We start from the raw sequence: 25268 nt of genomic DNA on the forward strand, positions 1-25268 counted from the left end.
TCTGCTCCTATGGGATATGTTCCTTGGTCCTTTCCTGGTCATGACTACATAAGAAGTGTACCAAGAGGGAAACAGGAATCAAATTAAGAAGGCTCTAACAGGAGCAAGGATTTATATCCAGAAGCAAGGCAAGATAGGATACACAGGTGAAAAATCACACCTCCTTTTTAAGGGATGTTTTTGTGTCTATCGCTTTCATCTTATCTTGGTGACATCAATTAACATAACCTGTATATTTATGTGGAAACATCATTGAACTGCCACCAAAATAGTACTTCACAGAGCATTCCACTTACAGCTCATTAAACTCCTGATAAATCATTAGCACATCAGCAGCAGTGACAGGAAATGTTGCTGGGCTGTGAGAGTATCGTGGGCTCTTCAGTTCCTCCAGGCTCCTCTCTTTGAGCACAATCACCCTAAAAATCACTGCTCTGATTAACACCCCCTCTCACACCTTTCAGTGTACTTGGAGTGAACAGCTGGTGACACTGAACTGTGTTTGTGCTCCTGATGTGCAGCTGGGGATTTGGGACACCAAAAATGGCTTTTAGCTGGGACTTGCAAAGCCTGCCCTGAGGGGACACTTGACTGGGGCTGTTTGTAATCTGTACAGTTACTGGAAAATGTGGAAAAAACATGGGGCACGGTTGTACCTGGAGATCTCAAAGAGAACTGAGCAACACAATACTAAGAGCTTCATTCATGGGTCCAGAACTAACTCCCATTCCAAAAGCCAGAGGAAATTGTGGAGTTACGAAAACCAGCCCACAGGACAGAAAGGAAGCAAGTTCTCTTCCTGCCACAGCTCTGTGACAGCCACCCACCAGAGCTGCAGCACCACCACTCAGAGGTGACAGAGACTGATGAACCTGGCCAGGTGACAGTGAAAGAGCACAGAAAACTGGAATGCTTGGTAAAAGGGAGACTGCTTGGAGCACTGGCCCTACTAGGAAGGGCTCAGATCCCTTGCCAGAAGGCCAGACACAGAGCACAGGATTCCATAGCAAAGACAAAACCTCTGTGCCTTTAAATGGAATGAGACAAAGACCAAAAGGCTCTTCACAACACAAGACATCCCCAGCCTACCTTGATGATGATTTCTGTCTTCCCATCCACATCCTCTGTTTGTTGGAATAACTGGCTCTGGTATTGCTGCAAGGAAAACACACCAGACATGTCATTTCCCAGCTGGAGCATGACATGAGGGGTTGGAAAGGGCGCTAGGATGGAGGGTCCCTATGCTGAGCTGTGTCTGCCCAGTCCCACACTGCAGCTGTAAGAGGACAGGGTGGCCCCTCACGCCCCCCTTCTAGGAGAGGGACACTGTCACCTGAGACAGGGCAAGGAGCCAGTGAGAAAACGGCCTGAGGTGACAAACTGCCAGTTCAGCACAGCATTTCCTCCAAGCCCAGCTCCCCACTCAATCCAGCCATAGACTTGTCCTTAAAATGGGGGGTTTAACTGCAACCCCCTCACCCCCCCACCCCACCCCAGGAACTGGGAAATTAGCACAGGAAACACGAGGAAAACGCCAAGGTAACAGGGCCAAGTGGCACATTCTGGGGCCAAATTTTGGGTCAAATCCAGTGATCCTAATCCATTAAGAGGCAAAGGAGTCTGGAGGGAAGGTACAGTCCAACAAAAATGATTAGGGGGGAAAAAAAGCCCAAACAAAATTAACACACTTTAGGAGCAGCACTAACCATAATCATTATTCCTTCTTGCAACAGAAGAGTGAGAGGGCTGCAGAACAAGGTGTGACTCCATCACTCCTCTGGAGGTGATGTTCACAGCCTGCTTTGGCTGCCTGGCAGAATCACTTCACACCAGCTCAAGCCCAACCAGGTGCTGCTGTACCTGTTGCAGCAGCAACATGCTCAGCAATGGGGGACAGGTGTTCCAAACCAATGATATCCAAACCCAATCCCAAATTAATTATGTGCTAACCTTGGCTTAACTGTATTTGGAATAGTTAAAAAATAAAAAAAAGCCAAACCCCTTCCTCCAGGCCAAGCAGATTCATCCAGGAGTTGACACACATAAGGAGATTAAAGGCTTAATTTACAAGTGTATGATCTGAGAGCACAGTACTTATTCTCCTGTGAAACCACAACCTTCAAAACCTTGATATTACCATGACAGAAATTAAGTTTAAAAACTCCAGGCAGATGGAGGCAGAGGCAGGGAAACCTCTTGCTGTTGCCTGCCAGGGATGTGATCTGGTTTTGCCCTATTTGACAAGGCAATTCCAGCCATACACAAACCATGGAGAAGGAAAAGGTGTGATAAGAGAGGAACAAACCAGACACATTCAGATCTTCCACAGAAACAGTTCCATAAAACCCAGAACCTGCAATTCCCAAGAGAATCACTGCTAGTTTGGAGTACACAAGCCACTGTTTGCTGACCAGAGACATATTTCTTAACTGTCCCACCCTTTTTAGATTAATGCCATACTCTCCAGCCCTGAATTGATTTAATCTTTAAAAAGCTTTCAGATGCCCCAGATGTTTGCTGATTTAATTTTCCACCTTGCTTTCAAACGAGCAGGGCTCCAGAAGCATTCTTACTTTACAGAGGGCTATTCCAATTAAAACATTTGTGGGATTTCAACACTGTTTCCCTTTAACTTCTACAGAATTTAAGGCATTTCCCGAATGTCTTTATTATCCCCCAGCAATTCTGGCACAGAATTTGGTGAGTATGTGCAATCTCCCCATCCTAAAGTTTATCTGATATAAACAATGGATTAATGCACACTCAAAAAAATTACATTGCCCAAGCACACCAACGCATGTCAGTTCATTTTGGGCCTGATCTGCAAATGTCAAATATCTATTGCAAGAGACATCCAGCCTTTACTACTCCGCTCACCCTAAATTCCTAAATGTCGTTCCTGTACCGAAAAATGCAGTAAAGCCAACATAGAGATACTAACCAAGGGATCAGATACTCAGCTACAACCTAATTACTATTGATACTCAAGAACTGTTTCTTAACAGCCACATGAAATTCTACCAGAGCAGCTGTATTTAACTAATCCCACACAAAATGCTGCAATTCAGGAAAATCTTATAAATGTCTCTGTATTTCCATTTTTTGCAATACAGTTATGCATTTTGGTAGTTCATATAAACTACTGGAGGGCTCATGGTTTGCTTTTCTCTCCAGATATAATTCCCCAGGACTTCTTAGTAATACAAATGTAACCTTACTCAGAGGATCCTACCACTGCAAACTTGCACATGAGCTCTCTGTGAAGGAAGTGTTATTTTCATCTGAGGCACAGTGAGGCCAAGGACTTACCCAGGGGCCTCAAAATGACTTGTGGGAAAGATGAAAAGAAAATTTGAAGGAGATGCTCAGTGTTGAAATAAGCCAAACAAACTATGACCCTTGAACAAATTTACAGAAATTAAGAAAGCAACTGACTGCATGTCAGAACTGCCAAAATACTAAATTATGTGCTAAAAAACCTCTGTGCTGGTGAAGCCTTTAGCTCCAGCACTTGGAACAGTTCCTTCAGAAGGGCTGAGATCTACGAGTAGGGAGGCAGAGTGCAAACCCCTCAGTTAAACACACTTCAGAGCTGTGTGAGTCCCACAAGCACTGATGCTGCCCAGCACATCAGCAGGATGTGCAGCTCCTGCTATTTAAAGCTAAGGCAACCTAACTGCTGGTCTATGGGAACAGGACAGCTCATTTGTGATATTTAATGACTCCAAAGCTCATTAAATAATAAATATAACAGCAAAACACACTGTACTGAGTGATGTGCAACATACAACAAGGCACCTAAGTTTGTGTATCCAGTCGGGAACAGGCCTGTTTCTAACAGATCTCTACAACAGTGCTCTGTACTAAGTCACTCTTCCAGGGAGAGCTGAATCTGCAGCTCTGTTACCATCTCATCTGTGGCCCAGCCTCACCCTGCAGCTCCAACACAAGGACACCACCAGGAAAGGCTCCCCTTGTTTGCTCATCCTTGGAAGTTCTGTCAGTGGAACAAAGAAAGTGGTGATTAAGCACCAATTTCCTTTGTATGAAACTGGTCCAGAAAAATCCCCTACCTGAAGGGCAGGAAGACCCCTCTGTCTGCCTCTCATATACCTTAACTGCCCAAAAAGCCATGGGACCACACATGTACTCAGAGTGGGAAAGAGGCTCATGTTACAAACCATTAGGAAATTGGGAAAGGCCCTTTGACCAACACAAAAGCAGACAGCCAATTCTTTGACCTTCAGTGTAATTGCTTCCCTGTACCAAGGAACACAGAGTTTTGTCCAAATACGGAATTCACAAGCAGGAATTAATTCAGAGATAGCTACAGAGTGGTACTGCCTGGATGATTCCAGCCGCCAGCACAGCTTAGAATTGTCTGGATGATAAAAAATACCATCATGAGCATGTGGTTCACCACAGTGCACAAGTGTGGAGTCCCCACTACGCACTGAGAATGGTGAGACACAACTGGTCTAACTGGGGATGCAGCAGTTCCTAGGAAACTAGTTTTCTCACGTGCTCATTCTTCCCATGTCAAGTCAGCTTTAATCCATAGACAGGAGGGATATTTTTTTTCCAGGAAAAGAAGCAACTAGAACATCAAAGAGAGCTGGTTGTGGATCAGAGGGTGTGGAGAAGGGACTGAACAACCATTCCAGAAACCACTGTGAGGATGAACAGAAAGGAAGATAAGACTGGAAAAAGAGCAGAGTGAAGTTCAACAAAAGCAGATGTTTATCTCTGAATTGTGCCAAAGCTTCCAATATTTCAGTGTCCCACACTCTGTGCAGCTTTCCAGCAGTAGCAAGCCCAAACCTGGACAGCAGCAGTGACACCTGTTCTGCAGGAGGGAAGCAGGGAAGGATTAGACTCCCAACGTATCACACACCTGCACATAAAGGATGCAGCGTACCAGACTTTAGCAGAGCCAATGTGGCAAAGAGTAGCAAAGAGTATCAAAGAGGCTGCAGAGACTGTCCTAGGGGTCCTCAGCTTCCAGCAAAGTCTTCCCACACCTCTCTTCCAGGCCTGTCACTGCACACTCGTGCCTATGGATTCAGTGGAAAGCTGACATTAGCACACCGATGGCACCAGCAGGAATGTGGTGATTGGGAAGGGAGCTCAGCAGCTACCAACAGTGACACCAGTTCCAACACTGCCCCCACCTCTCTCTGCCAGTCCACACCAGCAGCTGTGGATCTGTGGGAGAGGGAGAGCACATCCAGTATGGAGCCATACTTGGGTGCATGCATGAGCTGGTGGTCAGAAGGACCCGAGATCCCTACTGTGCATCAGTTACAGAGAACAGCAGGAAGAGGGCAGTCCTTATGGATAATCCCTGTCCCCAAGAGAGAAGATGGGAACCAGTCAAGGATCCTGTGAGGCCAGGCTGCTTGTGAGTCCTACAGGACTCATGTTAGTCAGCCTTGCTTGCATAGTTCTCAGCAAGACACCTCTAAAATGTACTGCTTATCTTCCTAAGAGGGATCAATCTCATTTTTATTTATGCCTCAACGTATGTTACACATGAAGTGAAGGATTCGTGTAAGGGCTGTACAAGTACTGGCAACCCTTTTCCTGGGAAGGCTTCGCCTGGCAGTCAATAGGAGTAGAAAAAGCCTCCATGACCAGGCAGTGAGTGACCAGCCCCACTTGCCAGAGGAGCAAATGCCCGGATGCCCAGGAAGAATGCCCGGGAAGTCGGGCTGTGGAAGGAGCCTTAGCACATAAGAGCAGCTAACTGCGACAAAATGGCGAGCCACTTTGCTTTGGGTATCTTGGAGGGATCAGAGGCTCGCTCAGAGGGTCACTTGGCCCTTCTTCCCCTCCAGCCCTCACCTTTTCCTCCCTGCGGTCCTGCTTCTCTGCCCCTACCTGCTTTGCCCTCCTTCACTGTTTTTGCGAACCAGCTCATTGCCTCGACGCCCACGTGCTCTGCTGTCTCCCTGCTGGGGCGAGCTGCCTCCACCGCGTTTCCCAGGGGCAGCAGCAGCCGCCTGCCCCCAGCCGCGACCGCCGCCACCACCACAGTGTTTGTCACCAACCTGCCTTAGCACCAGCCTGTCCTTGCCCCTTCACCCAGACAAGCCCGCAGCTGTGCCTGCACCCACCACCAGCCCGCAGCCGCCGCCAGCTGCTCACAAGAGCTGAGGAGCGCTGCCGCCGCCGTTTGAAGACTGCGCCCGACCACTCACAAAAGTGAGAGGCTCCCGCAGCTCCAACTCGCACTCTCTGCCTGCTGAGCTGGGGCTGACAGAGCGCCGGTGTTCTCGTGGTAACGCTGTCCCTGTCTTCTGTTTCTTTCTCCGTCTCTCTTTTCTCCTCTCTGCTCTCTTAGGCCCCTTCAGTAGGACACTTGCCCTTCTTTATATTCAGATATAATACTGTCGCATTTGTGCTTTATTTTCATCTAAGAAATCTATCAAAAAGAATCCTCCCCGACTGCCTCTTTTACATTGGGACACAACACTTCCCCCTAAACTCTGGGGAGTTTATGCTGTTCCACATATCCCATTGAAAGGCTCTAACAGCCCAGCTCACCTGACAGCAGCCACTGCACGGCTGAACACTCACCAGCTTTCTCAGACCAGGACTCAGTGCCCACATCCCATAAATTTATGGACAGCTGATGGGAGAGCTCAGGATCGTGACACCAAACAGTCTGTACAAGCAGCCTGCTGCCCACACCTCTGGGGATCCCAAAGTGCTTTATTCCTTTCCCCATGATACAAATAACTTGGGAAGATTTCTCTTGCTAACATTGCTTTCGAGGCTTGGAGAAACAATTTCCAGTATCACTTGCTGCAGGAACTACTCTGCTCAATTTCCAGTATCACTTGCTGCAGGAACTACTCTGCTCAGCACTCAGCCTCAGTGGTGCCCCTGGCTGAGCCCCCTCAGCCCCTGTGGCACAGTTACCTCTTTCCTCTCCACATCAGCCTGGATCTTGGCCTGTGTGACAGCAGCCTCGCGGAAGGAGGAGCTGGCCTGCTTGGCCTGCTCAATCAGAGTCTTCAGCTGCTGTGCTGTGCTGAGCAGGGAATTGACCATCTCCTCCAGGTAGAGCCAGCTCCGCTGCTCCGTCACCTCCAGCCTGTTCACCACCGACGGTGACATGGCTTTGGTGGGCGTCGTGGGGGGCACTGCCAGGGCAGGCAGAGAGGTCAACACTGGACATAAGGAACAAAAGAGAATATACAGACACTTAGGGTGTTTCATTTCCATAAAGTGTATGGAGCGGGAAGTGTTGGGTTTGGGGTTTTTTCTGTGCTGTTTGGTTTATTTTTTAAAATATGGTTTGCGAAATTTCCAATCCAGAAAAGTTTTTGTTAAACAGATCATTCCTTCTGCAACATCAAGTGCAGGTCTGTGCAGAACAAGCCCATGGGAACTCTCAACACCACAGAAGAATGCCTCCTCTTGACCTGGACGGCTCTGGGAAGAGTTTAATACCTCCCTCCACTGCTGTGAAGCACCATGATGCAGTGAAAGCAGCATTCCCAGGAGCTCCTCCACCACTGCCAACAACGTTTCCCTCAGCCATGGCTAGGTAAGGTCAGAGTAAGTCACTCACTGACCCAATACCTTACAGAAACATCCTGATGTTCCTACCCAGATGTCAATTCTCAGGTTCAAACCCCAAAATGCAGGTACTGATCCACATCACACTCTCTGTGCTTCCTGAATTCTGACCTTTACATAACCCTGGCCAGACACTAGACTTAACCCCAGACAGTCACCATTACTTCCAAGTGAGTGTATTCCAAACACGGGCTTCCCAAAACCATTGGTTGGGAAGCCCTATAATAACCCATCAGTTACTGTGTAAATGAACCAGCTATTTTTCACATTAGGTTTGCATGTAAGCTGGGAGATCAGGATATGATGAAATTAAATCCAGACCCAGAAACTCCACCATACACAGTGTCAGCTCAGCTTAGGTAACATTCTGGGAAGAAATGTTATCTGGCTTTATTTTTCCAAAATGTAACTCTAGCAGTAAATAATCACCATCTGCCATAAAATTCAGTCCAAGACATTCACATCTACCTACACTGACCTCGACATTCCTCACTGAATTCTTTACTAGCAAAAGGAAGGTACCACCAGCTTCAGGGTTGTGCAGGGTTCTTACCTCAAAATACCCTTAATTAAAACAATAATTTTAATGACTTTGCACACAAGTGGCGTGGAACTATTTGCACTTAGATATGAGTACAAGATAAACTGGTCGTTTTTATCAGTGTCTGTTTGCACAAGAGCCTTTCCCACTCTCCACTTCCACCACAATATTTATCCCTGCATGACATTTGATAACGTGTCAAACAGGAATGACTTCCAATTCCTCATTTTGGCACAAGTACATCAGGCAAGAGAAAGTATTCAACAGTGAAAAAACAATCAATGTTTAATTGGTAGCATCAAGATCTGATTAAGTCTTAAACACAAGAAGATCTTACTCTAGAGATCAGGAACATCCTGTGCTGCTCCAAATAAATAAATAAAGGTCATACAGAGGGGATTGAAAACTGACACCAAACCTGCCCAAAAGTACCCCCAGCATGCACCACTGGAGTGATAAAGCCATGTGAAGATGTCTAGAAAAGCTTCTATGACATGATTTTAACGGGGGCTGCTCTCCTCAGATCAAACACTAAATAAATGTTTAGCCCAAAGAGAACAGAAGTCTAGAAACAAGAACTTTAGAAAAGGCAGGGAATGCAAGATGACTCACAATGCAAAATCACAGCAGCCGCCTCTGGCAGAATCAACAAATCAAAGTTCACAATAAAGAGTGAAAAACTTCCCACAGAGGAGAAACCTGCTTGTCCAAATCTTAGTATCTGTAAAACTCACAAGCAAAATAGAGCAAAGTTTAATTTTCTGCTCTAATCTTTACCTTTGCTGAAAGAGATGGGAGGAAATTGAAGCAGTGAGAGCAAACGTACCGATTTTGGGATGAGATGTTGGCAGTGCAGCCTCAGGGAAAGGTGAGATCTGGCAGTTGTCCTGGTAACTGGGATAGTGAGGCTCTGGATGAGACACTCGGCAAGGCTGTTGGACGTTGGTGTCCTGAACTGCAGGAGAACAAGGGCCTGGGAATCACTAACACACCTGGCATGCATTTCTTATGCTGCATTCACCCCTATTTTTTTACAAGTTCATACACTCTCTGGTAGTTCCCAAGGGTTGGAAATGTGAAACAGCAGCAGGATCTCACACAGTCAGCAAGCAAGGAATCCTGATCCTGGGTCCACCATGCTCTGCTTTCACCTTTAGAGCCACAGGTTCCTTGGTTCCATCCCACACACCAAAATATCCACGATCATCACAGGGCTCCAAACTCTGGTTCTCAGAGCAGGATCATTCCTCCAGGAGAGCTCACAACCCAAAGCATGACACAAACTGAGAGAACTGAAATGTATGTCATGCATTTATACTTTGTTTGATTTATCCTGGATTTTTTCACTGTTTCAACCCTCACCTAGTTTGAGTTTTTTGGTAGTATTTTAGGTTAAATGAGAAGTAAAAAAAATTAAAAAAAATACAGAGGTGAACATAAATCCTAGGAATTCAGCAGAGATGAACATTAGCAGCTGCCACACCTGGGCACAGCTTCTCCTTTGGTGCAACTGCTAAGATTTCAAACTGCTGAAATGATTTTACAGGAAGAACAGTGCCTTACACAGTGCCTCCCTTGAGAAATAAATCCTTTGCGCAGCATTCAAAATGTTCATTCCTGCAGCAGTGGCCTCCAACCCTTTTTTCCTCATCCCCACGGCTGTCTGGGAGACACCTGAGCTCTTACCAGTGGCTCCAGTGAAAACATCCCCCTGAGCTGGGCTCTCTGAGATGATGGCCGTGGCCTCCACGGTGGATGCCCGGTCGAAGGTCAGCGCCCCGGAGGTCGTGATCTGTCCAGAGGGAGTCACGGTGACTGGAAACATTAAAGCACTTTCATAATTAACACTCAGCGCGGAGGACACGCCTGTCCAGCTGTTGATACCCTGTGCTGCACCATCCCAAGCTCAGGGGATTCACAGATTACCAGCCTGGGATACCCCAGTTTGGATCACACCTGTGTCATTGCAGCTGGAAATGGGAGTAAAAGCCCCAATGGGCTTCTGAAGGCTCTGCTGTCCTTTCAAGGCTTGGGGGCACGAGGCCAAAATGTTAATTTACAACTAAATACCTCCCAAACCACCACCTTTTCAGTTATTTTATGAACCATAACTTAACACCTCCAATAAAGACTCAGTGAGGCCACACACCCCATCAATTTCTGGCTGCTTCATGAAAATTTTAGCAAGAGTGTTTGTTGTTACTTAAATCAACATAACAACCTGTGGATTACAGCTAATTCCATGACAGTTGGACAATTTTAGCTGCTTGTCTACACAAAGTGATAGAATGTGCTCGGCCAATGCAAGGAACAATGCACAAAATTCTTCTAGGTAATTATACCTGACTGGCTTCAGAATGTTTAAAACCCATTTTAAAAAGGTTTAACTGGTACCATTAACTGGTGATGGGCTGATTCTGTGGCACACAATAATTAAATTTTAAAATATTCTAGCTACAAATTCCTGGCTGGTGAAGTACGTGGCCACTAAAACAAGAAGTTCTCTCTTCCAGTGCCAGCGTGAGAGAACAAGCAACCTCACAGAACCTCACATAACAAACCAATACAGATTAAACCTATTTGGGGATTCAAGAAACCAAAGCCATAAAACAACTCTGCAGAATCCTTGTGTATTTCTCCTCCTACTGTTGCTGATGATCTAATCTTACTTTTTTTGGTCTTTTTTTAGATTTCTGTTGCTTCCTCCTCAACTCACTTTGTACTGTTACCGTGCAGATGATGCCAGTGTGCTGAGAGCAGGAGGACACATGGATGTGACTGGGGACATGTGAGCTGCATCAGCTTGCAAATTAATTCCTGTTCTCACACAGATATTTGTCAATCAAACCAGTAACTAACAAAGCTGGATGCTGGAGAGGGATGTGCAGATCAAAGCACCACCTTCTGCCTCCTTCATTAACGACTTTCAGGCTGCGGGTTTCTTTCCAGCTGCTTCAAGACTATTTTTTCTATGTATTACAAGGAATAGCACAAATCTTACTCGAGCTTATAAGGGACACAAAGAAGGTCAGGGGATGGAATGGGGATTTCTGGCAGAGCAGAGAAGGGCCAGCCTCCCCTAAAACCTAATTCCAACTGGAAATTTCTCAGTTGTTATTTGCGAAAAATCTGCCTGAAACCCATTATGGATCCAGGCCAGGATCCCATAATTCTCCCCCCACTGAGAGCTGGTACAAGAGGCAATACAATCATACACTATAACCACAGAATCCTGAAATTCTAGGGCTTGGAAGGGACCTTAAGGTCATCTCCTTCCACTGCCCTGCCATGGGCAGGGGTACATTCTACTAAACCAGTTTGCTTCAAGCCCATCCAGCCTGGCCTTGAACACTTCCAGGCATAGGACATTCACTCTTAGCACAAAATATAAAACCTACTATTCACGGCACAAGGATGTCATGATGCTTAAACATGAGTCTCCTGGAGGTCTAGAGCTGCACTTATTCCTATTCAAGGTGTGTCCAGATGTGGCAACATTGTGCTACTTTCTATAAAATCAGAAGTGACACTGAACCAATAAAACCATCCAATGAAAAGAATGTGACCAAAAAAGTGATATTTTTCTCAGCTGGACAGTTCCAAGGGGCCACTAACGGACATAAAAAACTTAACAGGGCAACTCTGCAAAAAAAAGGAAGCAATTTTTACCAGAAGAAAAAAACCTACATGTAGTTGCAGCAGTGGCTGGAAGCAGAGTGATGTTTTTGGAACAATTCTTCTTCACTGGAGTTGCAGGTATTTCATTTTCTTTTTTCCGCCTTTTATATGGCACAAAGAGTCGTATAGGGCCACTCTGGGTAGAAAGACACCAGAAAGAAATTGAAAATGAAAAAGGAAAAGGCATTATCTGAGGCACCTCTTTGGAGACTTTGGGTTTACTCTCATGTTTCCAGGAACAACAGCAAGGATCCCCATAGATGATGTGTGGTTTGCAACAATAGACCAAAGCACTCAAAAGTTTTCCAAATAAAAAGAATTTTGAAAAAAAAAAAAAAAGTTAAACTCAGCTCTCTCTAGCTGAAGAAGTACAAATTCAACCTCTTTCTACTATTATTTAAGAAGCAGAATTGGGCAGATAATCAGCTGCTGGCCAAGGTGGTAGAAGAAAAGAGAAAAAGAGGGAGCAGAAGAGAGGAAGAAGTTCCAGAGTAGAAAACAAGCATATCAGTCAGTTCATAGCAGAAAAGAAAGGCAAAGCACCAGGTCAAGCCAAGGTCTTCTCCTGCTTCAGGATTTAAAACTCATTTTTGAAACAAAGTGGCAAAAAATCAAACCCCAAATCAACTGATCAAAACCCCCAAGCAGTTTTAAAATGAAAATATTGATCTATTACGAGATTATTTACAAAAATATTTTTCCAATTCAAAACATTGTGAAATTTGAGTCAAAAATCATGAATAGCACTAACATCCCCAAAAGGCATTTTGCATAGATATATTAATTAGAAAATAAGAAAAAAAAAAAGAAAAAAGCAGTAAGTATGACCTACTTTTACTGAGGCTGTTCTGCAATAATGCCAGCAGTTCCTTATCTCCTTTCTCCATGGGGTAGGGACAAAGCACTTGTACCTGAACACTCCTGTCAGGGCACTCAATTCCCAGGACACTCATGACCTGCCAAGGGCTGTGGCAGCTTGACCAGTTAATTTGTCCAACAAAATAATTAGTTCCTAAAGTAATGGATGTAAAGCCTCCCACTCACCAGTGTCATGTCGTCACAGCAAGCAGCACAAGTACACGAGGCAGCATGGGGATTTAAAATCCCATCCTGGAATCAGAAGTGACCAGTTCAGCATGAGAGTCACCAAAACCACCCAGAGCACACCTTGATCCTGCTAAGAAATGTGGATGGCTCCCAGAGTGGTACCCTGGATTCTGTGCAGTAACAGAGAGGCCAGTTCCCCACACCAGAGCAATGGGGTGAAAGGGTTAGAAGAGAGAAACGGAAAACCAAACCTTTTCCACACCCAAAGACCAGGATATATGAATTTGAGACTTGACTTCTGCCCAAACAGAAATCGACTGTCAGCCTAGTGGCAATGCCAAGTTCTCCGGGAGACTCAAATAAAGGACCCAAATAATGAATGGTGAAAGTGAAGAATACGTGGCAGGCAAAGACATTGAAGAAGATCAGGTTACTGAATTACACTATTGTGGGTAAGAGCTCAATTCCTGTGGCACAGCTCAAGGCTGGGCTTCACCCTGCAGAAACTTTTTCCAGTATAAGCAAGATTCCCAGTGTGCCATTTGAGATATGTCAAAAAGAATTCCCCAATGTCACCGACTCTCAACCAAACCAAGCGCTGCTTCTGGTGCCACCAGCACCTGGCTCCAGCTGCCCCTTCCCACAGAAAGGAGGGAGCAAACTTAACCTTACGTGGATAAGGCACTGCAGGGGCCGCCCGGCGTAGCGGATGCTCCTCTTCCAGTCCTTGCTGCTGGCTCGCCCCGCCATGGCTTCAAACTCTGTGGGGCTGTACCAGTTGTCCCCTTGCTTAATGCACCTGCCACGGCCTCCTGAAGTAAAGCACAGAAATACACTGTTAGGCCACGTTCAGGATGATTTTGCCACTTCTCTAAAGAAGAAAACATGGAAATTGCTGGACGAAATAATCAGTTAATCAGTAAGAACCACTAATATGTCAACTGGCTGCTTCCTGTTTCTCTAGGGGAACTACACCCATTTATTATCATGGCTGGGACAATGACTGGGAGTGGTCAGAGCTCCAACTCTGGGTCTCAAAAGACTATTAAAATTATTCCTCCACAAGAAAGAAAAGTATTTATTGGATAAACACCACAAATTTAAGTCTTTCCTCGGTTTGCACTTAAATTTCTGATCTTTTTTGTGTTGAAGAAAACTTTCTGTCCATGAAGCAAGCACTGCACTGGGCAGCCAAGCTGGCTGGCAATTTCTGCTGCTGCTTCCCCAGCTTCCCTACAGGGATAAAAGACAAGAGGAGCAGCTCAGGAGCCCCATGAAGAGACAAACTCTCTATTTGCATTCCAGCAGGGATTCTTCAGAGCTTTGCAAAAACACAAGTCTACTCATGAGGCAAAATGTCATTAGAGAAGTTGGCCTGTTACTGAGGAGACTCATGGCACAGCAGCTTGGATATTCATAGGTTTAAGAAAAAGTTAAAAAGCCTCTGAAGAAAAAGCAAAACAAAAAGGAACAATAAAAATCAAAAGGCACTGGGATGGCTTGGAAACTCTCTTGGTTTATTTTCTCTCACGATCAGCCCTTGAGAACAGCCAGATTAAAAGAAGAGTACAGAAGGAGCTGTGCCAGCCCTCAGCCCCGGTGGCAGTTACCTGAGCCCAGCCTGTTCTTGTACAGAATGCCACTGATATTCCGGCACCGCACCGGGAGCTCGTTCTCGTACACAGACGGGTCCCAGTTGTACTTGGTTCCACTTTTCCCCTGGACAGCTGCCAAAGGGGTAGGAGGAGACTGTGGTCCTTGGAGAAAAGAGAGAAGAAAGGTGTCAGCAACCAAAAGGCAGTGTGGTGTTCCATCCCATGCTCAGCTGGGTGATATGCCAAGGGGTTGACTGGAGCAGCTGGAACTTCCCCCACAATGGAGCAGCACAAAAAACTCAGCCTGAACGAACTGAGAAGGGCTGATAATTAAGCAAAGAGAACCTGAGGAAACCGGCTCTAACAGGGAATAAACGCTGAGATTGTCACCTGATTCTTACACCACCTGTAAGCCGTAGTGTAAGGAGCTGGCTGGAGAGTCCCCTTCCCAGAGCCCATCCCGTGCGGAGTTTTAGAGCACTTGAAGGTTTGCTGTGCCATCTCGTGGGCACCCAGGAAACTGCTAGGCAGCCCTGAACAAAACCAGCGACAGAGACACTAAAGGATCAGCCAATGGCCTGACGGGACATGAAAATATGTTCCAGGACCCTTGGAAAGAACTGGGAGACTTGGATTTTTATTAACCATGTTAAAATGATCCGTGTGCCCTCGGGGGTGGGATGGATGTAGAAAGCCCAGTAACAAGGCAAGATTTTTTTCAAGCAGTTTCTTTACCAGGGTTAGGGCAAAGAATGAGGAAATTAAACACACTTCTGACAGGAAAACAACAACAAAACCCAACAAAACAAAAACAAACAAAAAAAACCCCATTCTTTCACTGTGTGAGGACATGGTATCTTAAAGGCCTTTTCCAACCTGAACAACTTTATGGTTTTAAGAGAGGGCAAAAAATCTTTATAAAATTATGCTCATAATTTTGGATTGCAGAATGACAAGTAGAGTGGAGAAGCAGCCTCCCTCTGGGAGAGTGACCCACCACAAGCTGACTGTCTAATACCTGGTGTGAGGGGTGCTGAAGGCCCCTTGATCCCGGTGGTTTCAACGATGCTGCCATCTGTGTGCACCACTATCAGAGTGGCTTTTTCAGGGTTCAAGCTGTCCCCAATTTGGAGGGCTGTTCTCCCAGACTACAGAAGAAATAGAGAGTTTGAACTGATTAAAATACTTCAACACAAATAGATTTCAGTAAATCACAGGTACCCCAAAACTCCAATCAGTATGGCAGTTATTAGGTTAATTTTTGAGTTTTCAGACAAGCAAATTCAAAGATTTCATGTTCCAGGATGATTATGTGGGGGTGTAAAAGTAAAAAAGTTAGGAATAAAACCCCTATGTATCCCCCAGCTAATGAGTTTGTGGCTTAATTCCTGGATATTGCAATGTAAACAAGTCTTTGATCTTACTACAGCTCTTCATTTACACTGAGAAACTTCTTCAAATGCCCTCAAATGAAAGGACAGACTTACCAACACATGTCCTGAAATTGAAGCTGCATTGGCCACAGATGTGGTGAAAACATTGTCTGCAGAGGCACCCACGTTGGCTACTGTGACTGTGGTGACTTCTGGAATGTAAAACAGTGTTAATTTAATGTTCTGCTACATGCAGAGAGCCTGATGAACAGATTAGAAATTAATTTTATTTTTATTTGGCACCTGCAAGTTGTTATGAACAAAATCACTCTTATTTCTATTGATCTTTAGGTTCAGCAGGCTTATAACCTCATTTAAGCCAGAGCAGTCACTATCAGGTGTGATGAACTAAGGGAAAAGTAAATGTTGCACCTGTACTAGGGATACTCCCAGCTGTGATGCTTTTATTTACATAGGGGTGACTGGCAAACATCAGGATAAACTGAACAACAGTCTGCCTCTGTCATGTATTAATTCCCATGGTGCCACGGCCTGTACACTTCATTCAGTTAAGAACTGTCCAAATGTACAGCCCAGTGTTTCTGTGGCTCAAACCTCTGGGCTTCCACGTGGGTGAGGGTGAAAGAAGAACTGGCGCTCGGGCGGAGACAGCCGGGCGAGCGATGGGCGCTGGAGCCCGTGGCTGCACGACCCCGCTGCGGGACTCGGCCGCTGGCTTACGGGGACACGGGGCCGCGGCCGGGGCGGCTCCCGCTCTTTACGGAGTGTGAAGGGGCGGAGTGTGGGACTCGCTGAGGGGGTGGGAGCGCTCCCTGAGGGCGCTCGCTGTGCCAGCCCGAGCCCCGGGGCTGCGTGGGGGCCGGAGCCCGGGCTGCGGGAGCCCCGGGCGGGCTGAGGGAGCGCTGCCCGCCCTGACCTGCGAAGGCAGCGGCGGCGGCGGCCTCGTCGGCGCTTGGCATTGACGGGGCTCCCATCTCGATGTGCTCGGCGTCTGCCGCCATCACCGTTACCGCCTCCTCCTCCTCCTCGGGCTCCGCCTCCCCCTCCACTGCCTGCGGCGGCTCCTGCTGCTGCCCGGGTCCCGCGGGCAAGCCGATCTGTCCGGCGGCCGGGTCGCCGTCGCTGTGCTCCATGCGCGGGGCCGGGGGTGGCCGAGCCCGCCCCGCCGCCCCCCCGGGCGCGCCTGAGGGGGGTTCTGCGGGCGGGGGGGCCGGCGAGCCGAGCGGAGCCGAGCCTGCCCGAGCGCTAACGAGGGTGTTCGGGGCCTTCCGACCGATTTCCGATGAGGCCCGAAGCGGCCCGAGCCGCTCGGGCCCCGCGCGAAGGCGGCCGGCGCGCGCGCTCCCTGGCGGCTGGCCAATGGGGCGCGGCCGACTCCGCGCGGCGCGGCCCGAAGCGGTACCTGACGGATCGGGTGAGACCCGAGCCCGCCCGAACGCGGCCGAGTCCCCGAGCGGTGCGGCCCGGCGAGGCGAAGAGTCCCGAGCTCGTTCGAGCCGTTTCCGATCTCTGCCGAAGGCGGTAGCGAGGAGGGCCGATGTGTGCCGAGTCCTCTCCGATCGCACCCGAGCTCCGCTCGCCGGCCCGAACGGAGACGCCCGAACGGGCAGCGTCCGAATCCGCCCGAAAGCGACCGAACCGGGCCGAACGCTCCGATCGCGCCCGAAGGCGGGTGGGCGGGGCGAGTGGCCGCGCGCAGGCTGCCGGGACGGCGGAGGAGCGGCGGGTGGGGCGAAGCGTCAAGATGGCGGTACCGAGCCGAGGTGAGCGGTGTCGCGATAGCAACACGACAGCGACACGACAGTCCCTTCCGGGGCACCGGGGGGGCTATCGCCCACCCTGCTAGAGGTGATTTCTCGCGGGGGGACACGAATAGAGCGAGGCTGGGCTGAGGTCGAGCCCAGCCCCGTTGCATATCGCGACAGTCCCGACACGCTGAGCAAATCCAGGCGGCGCCGTGAGCAGGGGCTTGGCGCATGTGCGGGTTGAGGAGCGCCTTGACTCCAGGAAAGACGCTTTCCTGAGGCCGAGAGACACCCGGTGAAAATCCAGATCTTTCCTTCAATTTAGTAACTGCTGGGATACAGAGCGGAAAAAATTCATCCTTAGTGTGATCAAAATTATTCATTTTCAAGTCTTTCATGAGTCAGAGTTTCCTCCCAAAACTATACATTTCTGTCCTGGGTAGATAAAGGTGGCTTAGAAAATTTTTGCCGAATTCGTAAAAAAAAGGAATCCTAATTCCGAATCTGTGCGGTGAGGTGCTCCGAGTGATGTTAACCACAGCTGCTGCCTTTTTACAGTTTTGTGTTAAAAATTAAAGCATTTTGTTACAAATGGGCCATGTTCCACCTCAGACCCCTGTTCTCAGTGGCACTCCATCTAAGCCTGGATAGATAAGCACTGAAATTGTGAATCCGGGCGGTTTAACAATCGCTGCAGGCTCAGAGCCGCTGTGCCGGGTGTGCTTGCTCCAGGGTTTATCCTGCTCCAGGGTTTATCCCTGTGCAGTGTCCCGCTCGCTCTGAGGGAGGCAGCACTTCCTCAGGAGTGCGGCTGCCATCCCGGCCTGCAGCAGCTGCGGGAGGCTCACTGCCCTCTCCTAGGAAAGGTTTCAGGGAAGAAGAGTTCAAATACAAAGCTGAGGAACTGCCTTGAGGGAATTCCATGACTGATTATCATACAATTCAGCATCAGTGGTGTAGCTGCAGTTTTGGATGTTGAATGGACATGGAATCCTGGAATGGTTTGGTTTGGAAGAGACCTTGAAGCTCATTCAGTCCCACTCCCTGCCATGGCCAGGGACACCTTCCTCTATCCCAGCTTGCTCCAAGCCCCGCCCAGCCTGGCCTTGGACACTTCCAGGGATCCAGGGGCAGCCTCAGCTTCCCTGGGAAACCTGTGCAAGGACCTCAGCACCCCCACAGGGAAGAATTTCTTCCCAATATCAAAGCCATTTCCCCTTGTCCTGTCACTCCTAAGTGCCAGGACGAGTGTTGGGAGCCCCCAGTGCCTGTATAGAGAGCTGAGAGGAGAGGATCAGGTCCAGGAGACATTTCAGATCATGGACACATGAGTCACCTAAAATCATGGGCCTGTTCTCACTGTGTTCCTAAACTGGACACCTTAATTAGCTGCCTGGAGTTAGGGGGAATTATTTTGGGCCTAAATGCATAAAACTCTGAGGTGAAGAGAACATTGACCTCAGGAATTCAGGAATGAGGATGGTGGTATGAAAATGATGAGCTGTCCCTGAGGAGACAGATGAGATGAAATGAAATTAAATGAAATGAACGGCTTTTCACAATTTTTACTCTCCCTGGAACAGAAATCCCGACTGTGCAATTCCTCATGTGTATGAGAGAGGCTGGGAATATTAATGAGGAACTCAAGAGGTGCTTTAGTAGGTTAGTGCCATCGTATTGCACGAGAATTTTATGTGATTTTTGCAGAAAATAATAAGGAAAAAAGTGAAATGTGTTGATTGGATCATTGGAAATACTTGGTTTGATTTCTGTGGGCCATCAGAACACACTGAGGTTGGATGTGGAGTGATTTTGTGAAGAGAACTGGTTTGGAGGGATGGTATTTAGAGGAACCCGGCAGTCCTATGTTCTCCACAAACTTTCTCACAATTTACAAGCAAATGGATCCTGTGTTCACCTCCTTCCTGTGTAGTTAGAGGGAATGAAGTGTCATCTGCTAGGAAAGGACAGGATGAACAAGTTCTGGATAATGCCTGTGCATTACTTCAGGCCTTGAAAGAGCCTAAAGTTCCTCACTGAAAGTGGCTTTTCCCAGTAGGGATTTTCCCCAAATTATTTGAGGCTTCATCTAGTTGAAAAGGTTATTTTTGGAAACTGAAGTCCACGATTTGGAAAACAATAAATGTTCCTGAGAGATGAAAAAAGAGATTCCTCACAGAATTTAGGTATCGTTAGAATGTTTCTGGATTTAGGCTTTTTTTTTTTTTTTTCTCTTTATTTTCTCCTTCTCCATGGCAAGGAAGAACATCAGAGATTGTATCCTTTCTGTACCACTGCTTCCTCCACGTGAGAATCCTGGAGAAGCCTGCCTCAAATGGATTCCTGTCTTCTGCACAGTGCTGGGTCTATGCTCCTGAATTTTCCATCAGTGTTATCCCCAGGAAGCACAACTGGGAACACATTGCTTCCAAGGGAAGATGTTTTGTGCAAGTTTAGCTAGGATTTCCCCCAATGGGCTCCTGCAGAAACCCCTTTAGCCCCCCTGCAGTCATGACTTGACCCTTTTTCGTAGAAAAGGAGATTAAAAATTGGATTTATGAACTGTTGATGGAGGAGACACACCCCCTCCATCACAGCTCACAGACAGCTGACACAGCTGACAAGGGGTAGTAAAAGCAGCTCTCAGTAGTAACTTCCTCCTCTCTTAAGGTAAGCCACCCCACCTTTACTGCTGCCAAGATCCAAGTAACCTCCTAGGAGGAGACACCCTTGGCTCTAGAGATTTCCATGCTTGGAACCTATCTAGTAATTTTTTGCTCCACCTTCCTTCAACTGGAAAAACCCCAAAACCTGGTTTTGTGTTAATAAAATGAGCTGCTCTGGGAACTGGAATCCATCCACAGTGCGTGGGTGGGTTTAGAAACGGGATGGGCAGTTCCTGTAAAAGATGCCTGGGATGAAATCCCTGCTTGGAGATATTTCTAGGATTTGAAACGGGCTGGGGGAGAGAGGGGAGTGAATGAAGCCTGTTTCTTAGGAATTTGCATCTCAAAGCTGAGCTCAGACAGGTATGGAGCACAGCATTTCCATGCTATGGGCAGGAACAAGACCTGGCTGCTGCACAGAGCTGCCTTTCTCCAAACACAAGTTTGATGGAGTTTGCCAACTCTCTGTCAACTTCCTTAAGGCTGGCTGAGAAGTGTAGAAGTAGTCTGGGGCAATTAGACGAATCCCCCCAGTTCCTCAGGCGAATGGATGCCCCACTACAGACCAAATAAAATTCCTTAAAAAAGGAGCTAAAGCCAAGCCTGAAACAGCAAAGCTTTTATCCCAGCTTCTGGTGTTCACAGCCTCTAGTTCCTTCCTGAGCCCTCCCCACAGGCCAGGCATAGCTGGACCATTCAGTGTAAGGAGGGAATGCAGTGTATTTTGGGGTTACTGGGAAATGGTGATTTTATGGAACAGATCCCACCTCATTGCTATGAGAAATCCTTAACAAGAGTTTTCAGCTGTCATCGCTTCCCTTACAGATCCTGCTTTACGTAAATGGGATTTATTACATCTTCTACTTCTTGGCAACTCTTGCAATGATTATTTACAAAAGTAAGTCGCAGGTATTGTCCCCAGAGCAGGCTGTGCTGATGCACAGCTGGGTTTTGTCCTGCTGTGTTTTCCTGCTTTATTTACTCTGGTTTATTTTCCAGGTCAAGTTTTCAGTTATCCAGATGATCTTTTGGCTCCTGATCTTGCCGTGCTTTTTCTTATGGGCATTCTGGAAGTGCCTCGATTGTACTTGGGTAGGTCATGTTATCAGTGCAACTGGAATGTAATCTGTAAACATGAATCATTTGGAAATGGAGTCTGTCAGCTGAGCAGATATTTGGAGACCCCTACACCTTTCCTTTCACTCGGGGACACCTGCAAGCACCAATACCTTCCTTTCACTAAGACAGAAAGGTGGGAAGGGCCTCCTGACCTTGTCCAGAGCTTGCTAAAACTTCTTCAAGTCCAGTTTTTAAAAAAACCCAAATCTAAATATTCCCAAGAAATCTATGCAGGGTGAGGGCCTTGGATCAAGCTGAGTGGCTTCAGGGTTGGATTTATTCTGCTGCCTTAAAGCTCTCTATGTATTTGTTTGGAGCTTGATCTATGAATAAAGAAGTGGGTTTCAACTCTAATGAAATTAAACACCAAAATCTACTGAGATAAGCTTGGAAAACAAGCTGCAAGGAAGAGAGAAGGACAGCTTCTCAACAATGACAGTCATCTGAAACAGGAATAGATTGGCAGGGAATAAGACTTGAAAATGAGAATTGGACTCCAGGAGTGCACTGAATGTTGAGTGCAGGGCTGGGGGGCTCAGGGAGAATTTGATGGCTGAAGCTGAGTGCTCAGAAAGATGCAGCTTCAGAAGTGATTCTCTGTGGTAAGAAGAGGTGCCCTGGCTGTGACTATCAACTGGTGAACTTAGATTTACTTTGGTTAGTTTTCCTGTTTTGAAATGGATTGTCCATTGGTGTTGGGCTTGTTGTTTGCTGGCAGAGCATTGATTCAGGCTTTTATTTCAATGTAGCTTTTTAGGACTCAGTAAGAGCAAAGTCTGAACCAGGGCCGTTTTTGAGCAGGAATTATTCTCGACTTGCAGCTTGAGCTGTTGTCAGAACAAATTGGACAGAAACAGTTTGGTTTCTGTTTCCTTGCAGGTTTCAAGGGTAACCTGACAGAAGCAGAGGCGCCTCTGGGGCTGAGCCTGGGGCTCACGGTGGGCAGCGTGGTGCTGTGTGTGTACCTGCTGCTGTGGCAGACCTACGTGCTGTGGGCTGATGTGCTCCTCAATGCAGTGCTGCTCTCCACCTACGGGCTCGAGTCGGGGCTCAAGGTCACGGCCATCGCTGCCTTTGTCAGCTGAGCCCCTTCCCACGTGCCTGCCACACATTCCTTCTACGAAGGAGTGGGGCTTCATTTGCACTGTTTAATTCCTTTGTGTAAAAACCCTCTAAGGCTTCTCTCTGTTTAAATTTTGGGGACATAAATGTCCTGCCCAGGAGCTGTGTGATGCTATGCACCACTGGCTTATTTATGGGCAAAGGGATGAATTGCTAAACACCCAACACTCTGGCATTCACCAGGGGTCTGTACTAAACATCCATTCCCAAAACAGGATAGGAGGCAGTGCTGCTGGCATGGTGGGAGTTTTCATGGCACAGCAGCAACATGCAGCCCAAGTGACACAGAAATGAATCAGGCCAGGGCTTACTTGTGCCTTGCCACGCACACGTCCGAGTTCGAGGGCACAGCTGCTCTGCTGCTCTCATTTGTGTTTCCAGACCTCAGTGGTAATTTCCCTGACTTTAGTAGGGCAGAACCTGATGTATCCCAGTGGGGGAGAGTGGAACTGGGTTTTGTGCATACCTGGAGAGCCAAGCCACAAGGTTTGGCAGCCAGTTCTTACACACTACGTGAGGGGATGTTTGGTTAAACAGGATGGCTTTAAAATGAACAAAACGATTCATTCTTCCTTCTGTCCTGTTTAGAAGTCCAACAGAATGTTGGCAGTTTTATTTCTGTTTGGTGTTAAATTTGCTTATTTCTATTATTCTGCAAAAATTACTACATTCAAGCCTGTCTTTTAACTTCTGACTGGTGCAAGTGCAGAGTTTGTTACTGTCTCAAAAATACGTGTTAATGGAAAGCTTCATGAGTTCCTGGGTTTTTGAAGAAGCCTATTTTCTATTCAGAATTTCCTATTTTTGTATTTATTTATTCATTCAAATAAATAATGGTTTAGATCTAAAGAGTGTTTGAAATGCAGAGCATCTTTTTCAGATCTTGGGCTCCAGCTAAGTCACCCAAAGGAAGACCATAGCAAGCCTGGATGTGTATGAAAGCCTCTTCTGATCCTGATCTTGCTGCAGTGTGCAGCCCCTTCTCCTGCCCTGGGAAGGTTAGAGCTAATTTGCATTCACCAGAGGCTGAAAATTGTGAGGTGCAGGCCTATGGCACCTCAGTCACGCTGCTCTTTGCTTTCTGGTGGCGTAGAAAGGGACAAAAGACACAGAAGTTCTGTGGAAGGGCCCAGTTGCATCCCTCAGTCATTCAGTGGTTGGACTTGATCATCATAGAGGGCTTTTCCAGCCTTAAGGATTCCAGTACCTAAGGGGGGCTTACAAGAAGGGACCTTTCACATGGGCAGGACCAGGGGAGTGGTGTCAAGCCAAAAGAGGGTTGGTTTGGATGAGATATTAGCTAGAAATTTGTGATTCAGAGGGTGCTGAGGCCCTCGCACAGGTTTGTCCAGAGAACCTGTGGCTGTCCCTGGATCCCTGGATCCCAGGTTGAATGGGGCTTGCAACAACATGGTGTAGTGGAAGATCTTCCTGCTCTAGGCAGGGGGATGGAAGGAGATGAGCTTTAAAGTCCTTTTCAACCCCAACCTTTCTACTTCAAGGCCAGGTAACAGCAAGTTCTGTCCACATTGCACCACCTGACAGTCACAATCAGAGTACAATCAGGGCACAAATCCCCTTGGACAGGTCCTGCTAAGCCAGGCCTTCTGCAGCTCCCACAGAAACAATACAGCAGCAGAACTGGGGCTAAGGAGCACCCAGGAAACTGAACGAGCAAATTCTGTGCTTAATCTGCCTGAATAAAGCTCCCACCTTTGTCCTCCTACATTTGCTTGGCATGATGGAATGTGCCATCACATGCTTTTTACAAGGAGTGACCAACATACCGAGCTGTCCCTGCCCCATTAACGATCAAAGCACACAAGCAAAACTTCCTGGGTGGGCACAAAAAACCCACAAACTTTTCCTGGTGTTTGCACCTGCCTTACACAATGGTCTGCCCAGGGAACAACTGACACGTTCTAAAGGGGATATTGCAAAGTGGAATTTTTACCTGAACGCAGGTGATACAGCAAACAGGATCACACAGGTTAATGTTGAGTCACAGGCCCTGTGCTTCACCTTCTTGGGATGATCACAGCAAACAAACACAAAATATGAATTATAAAACATGGCAAACCCTTTGGTCCCTCCCCATCACCCAGGTGAAAAACAAGGATCAGCAGAGAGTGCCAATACTTGGTGGTACTGAGGCATGGGGTAAATGTGCACATAGGATAACAAACTTGAATTTTTGGGCTTACTTCAGAGCAGGGCCTGATGGCTGCAACTGCTCAGAGCACTGGCTGGCTGTTGGTGCCTGCTGGGGTCAGCTGGACTTGCATTCTCACATGGGCAGGACAGCTCTGGTTTCAGTTTTCCAATTTCAGATAAAATTGTCCATGAATTCTTTTGTGGGGTACTGCTGCTGCTGACAGCCCTACGCTCTGTGATGAAAGATGAAGCCTGGAAGCTTTAGACAACTCCTTCATTCCAGGTATTTCCAGGCTTTCAATGGGAATTGCCATTGTGTTGGTGTCTCTGATTCCATGGTGGCATCTCTCGACCCTGAGCTGGTACAAAGACCCAAAGTGAATCAATCAGCTCCAGAGAGTTTCCCTAAGCAGGAGCTCCTTTCCAAACCGTTCCCACTGCTTGGAGAAGCAGGGCACACATAGCGAAGCCACTGATGACATTTGCCAGACATACGATTGCTGGAGCTTTTAATTACGAGGCCCAGCCCTTCTGAAACAGGACAAGCAAGTTGGATGCAAACAGCATTAAAAATTTAGAGGAACACATATTTTGAGGAGCTGGGTTTGGGTGGTGTTTAC

The 25268-nt window shown here is 47.3% G+C and overlaps 2 protein-coding genes across 9 annotated transcripts in view; one reads left to right on the top strand and one right to left on the bottom strand.

The window, feature by feature from the left end:
- Positions 1–25268, bottom strand: part of DEAF1 (DEAF1 transcription factor) — a 30274-nt gene that overhangs the window by 2353 nt on the left and 2653 nt on the right. Inside the window, exons 1-12 of one of the 7 annotated variants that reach the window (XM_056494004.1) lie at positions 17245–17328; positions 15936–16033; positions 15467–15596; positions 14464–14610; positions 13526–13665; positions 12851–12916; positions 11816–11942; positions 9815–9943; positions 8955–9101; positions 8741–8857; positions 6925–7175; positions 1090–1155 (exon numbers count right to left, since the gene is read on the bottom strand). In XM_056494004.1, coding sequence (XP_056349979.1) covers positions 1090–1155; positions 6925–7175; positions 8741–8857; positions 8955–9101; positions 9815–9943; positions 11816–11942; positions 12851–12916; positions 13526–13603 — 981 coding nt within the window. In that variant the 5' untranslated portion in view covers positions 13604–13665; positions 14464–14610; positions 15467–15596; positions 15936–16033; positions 17245–17328. Of the gene's footprint in view, positions 1–1089; positions 1156–6924; positions 7176–8740; positions 8858–8954; positions 9102–9814; positions 9944–11815; positions 11943–12850; positions 12917–13525; positions 13666–14463; positions 14611–15466; positions 15597–15935; positions 16034–16758; positions 16986–17244; positions 17329–25268 lie in introns of those variants that run through there. The other 6 variants (XM_056493999.1, XM_056493998.1, XM_056494001.1 and 3 more) reach the window with 6 other exon arrangements.
- On the top strand, positions 17380–23343 carry TMEM80 (transmembrane protein 80). Of its 2 annotated transcripts, none has more exons than XM_056494007.1 (5): positions 17380–17605; positions 19848–19864; positions 21058–21151; positions 21253–21345; positions 22252–23343. In XM_056494007.1, exons 1-5 carry the CDS (start codon positions 17380–17382, stop codon positions 22455–22457), a joined length of 636 nt encoding a protein of 211 aa, XP_056349982.1. In that variant the 3' UTR covers positions 22458–23343. The 2 variants fall into 2 exon arrangements, with proteins under 2 accessions (XP_056349982.1, XP_056349984.1); XM_056494009.1 differs by lacking the exon at positions 17380–17605 and adding an exon at positions 17760–19249.

The sequence above is a fragment of the Oenanthe melanoleuca genome, chromosome 5, assembly GCF_029582105.1.
Source record: "Oenanthe melanoleuca isolate GR-GAL-2019-014 chromosome 5, OMel1.0, whole genome shotgun sequence".
NCBI lineage: Eukaryota > Metazoa > Chordata > Aves > Passeriformes > Muscicapidae > Oenanthe > Oenanthe melanoleuca.

What these genes read in the sequence shown, in the direction of transcription:
- TMEM80 (XM_056494007.1), top strand. Translation starts at nt 17,380, where the DNA reads ATGTGTGCCGAGTCCTCTCCGATCGCACCCGAGCTCCGCTCGCCGGCC. An exon ending in TGCAATGATTATTTACAAAA is followed by an intron (nt 21,152 to 21,252) that starts GTAAGTCGCAGG and finishes TTTATTTTCCAG; the next exon opens with GTCAAGTTTTCAGTTATCCA. An exon ending in AGTGCCTCGATTGTACTTGG is followed by an intron (nt 21,346 to 22,251) that starts GTAGGTCATGTT and finishes GTTTCCTTGCAG; the next exon opens with GTTTCAAGGGTAACCTGACA.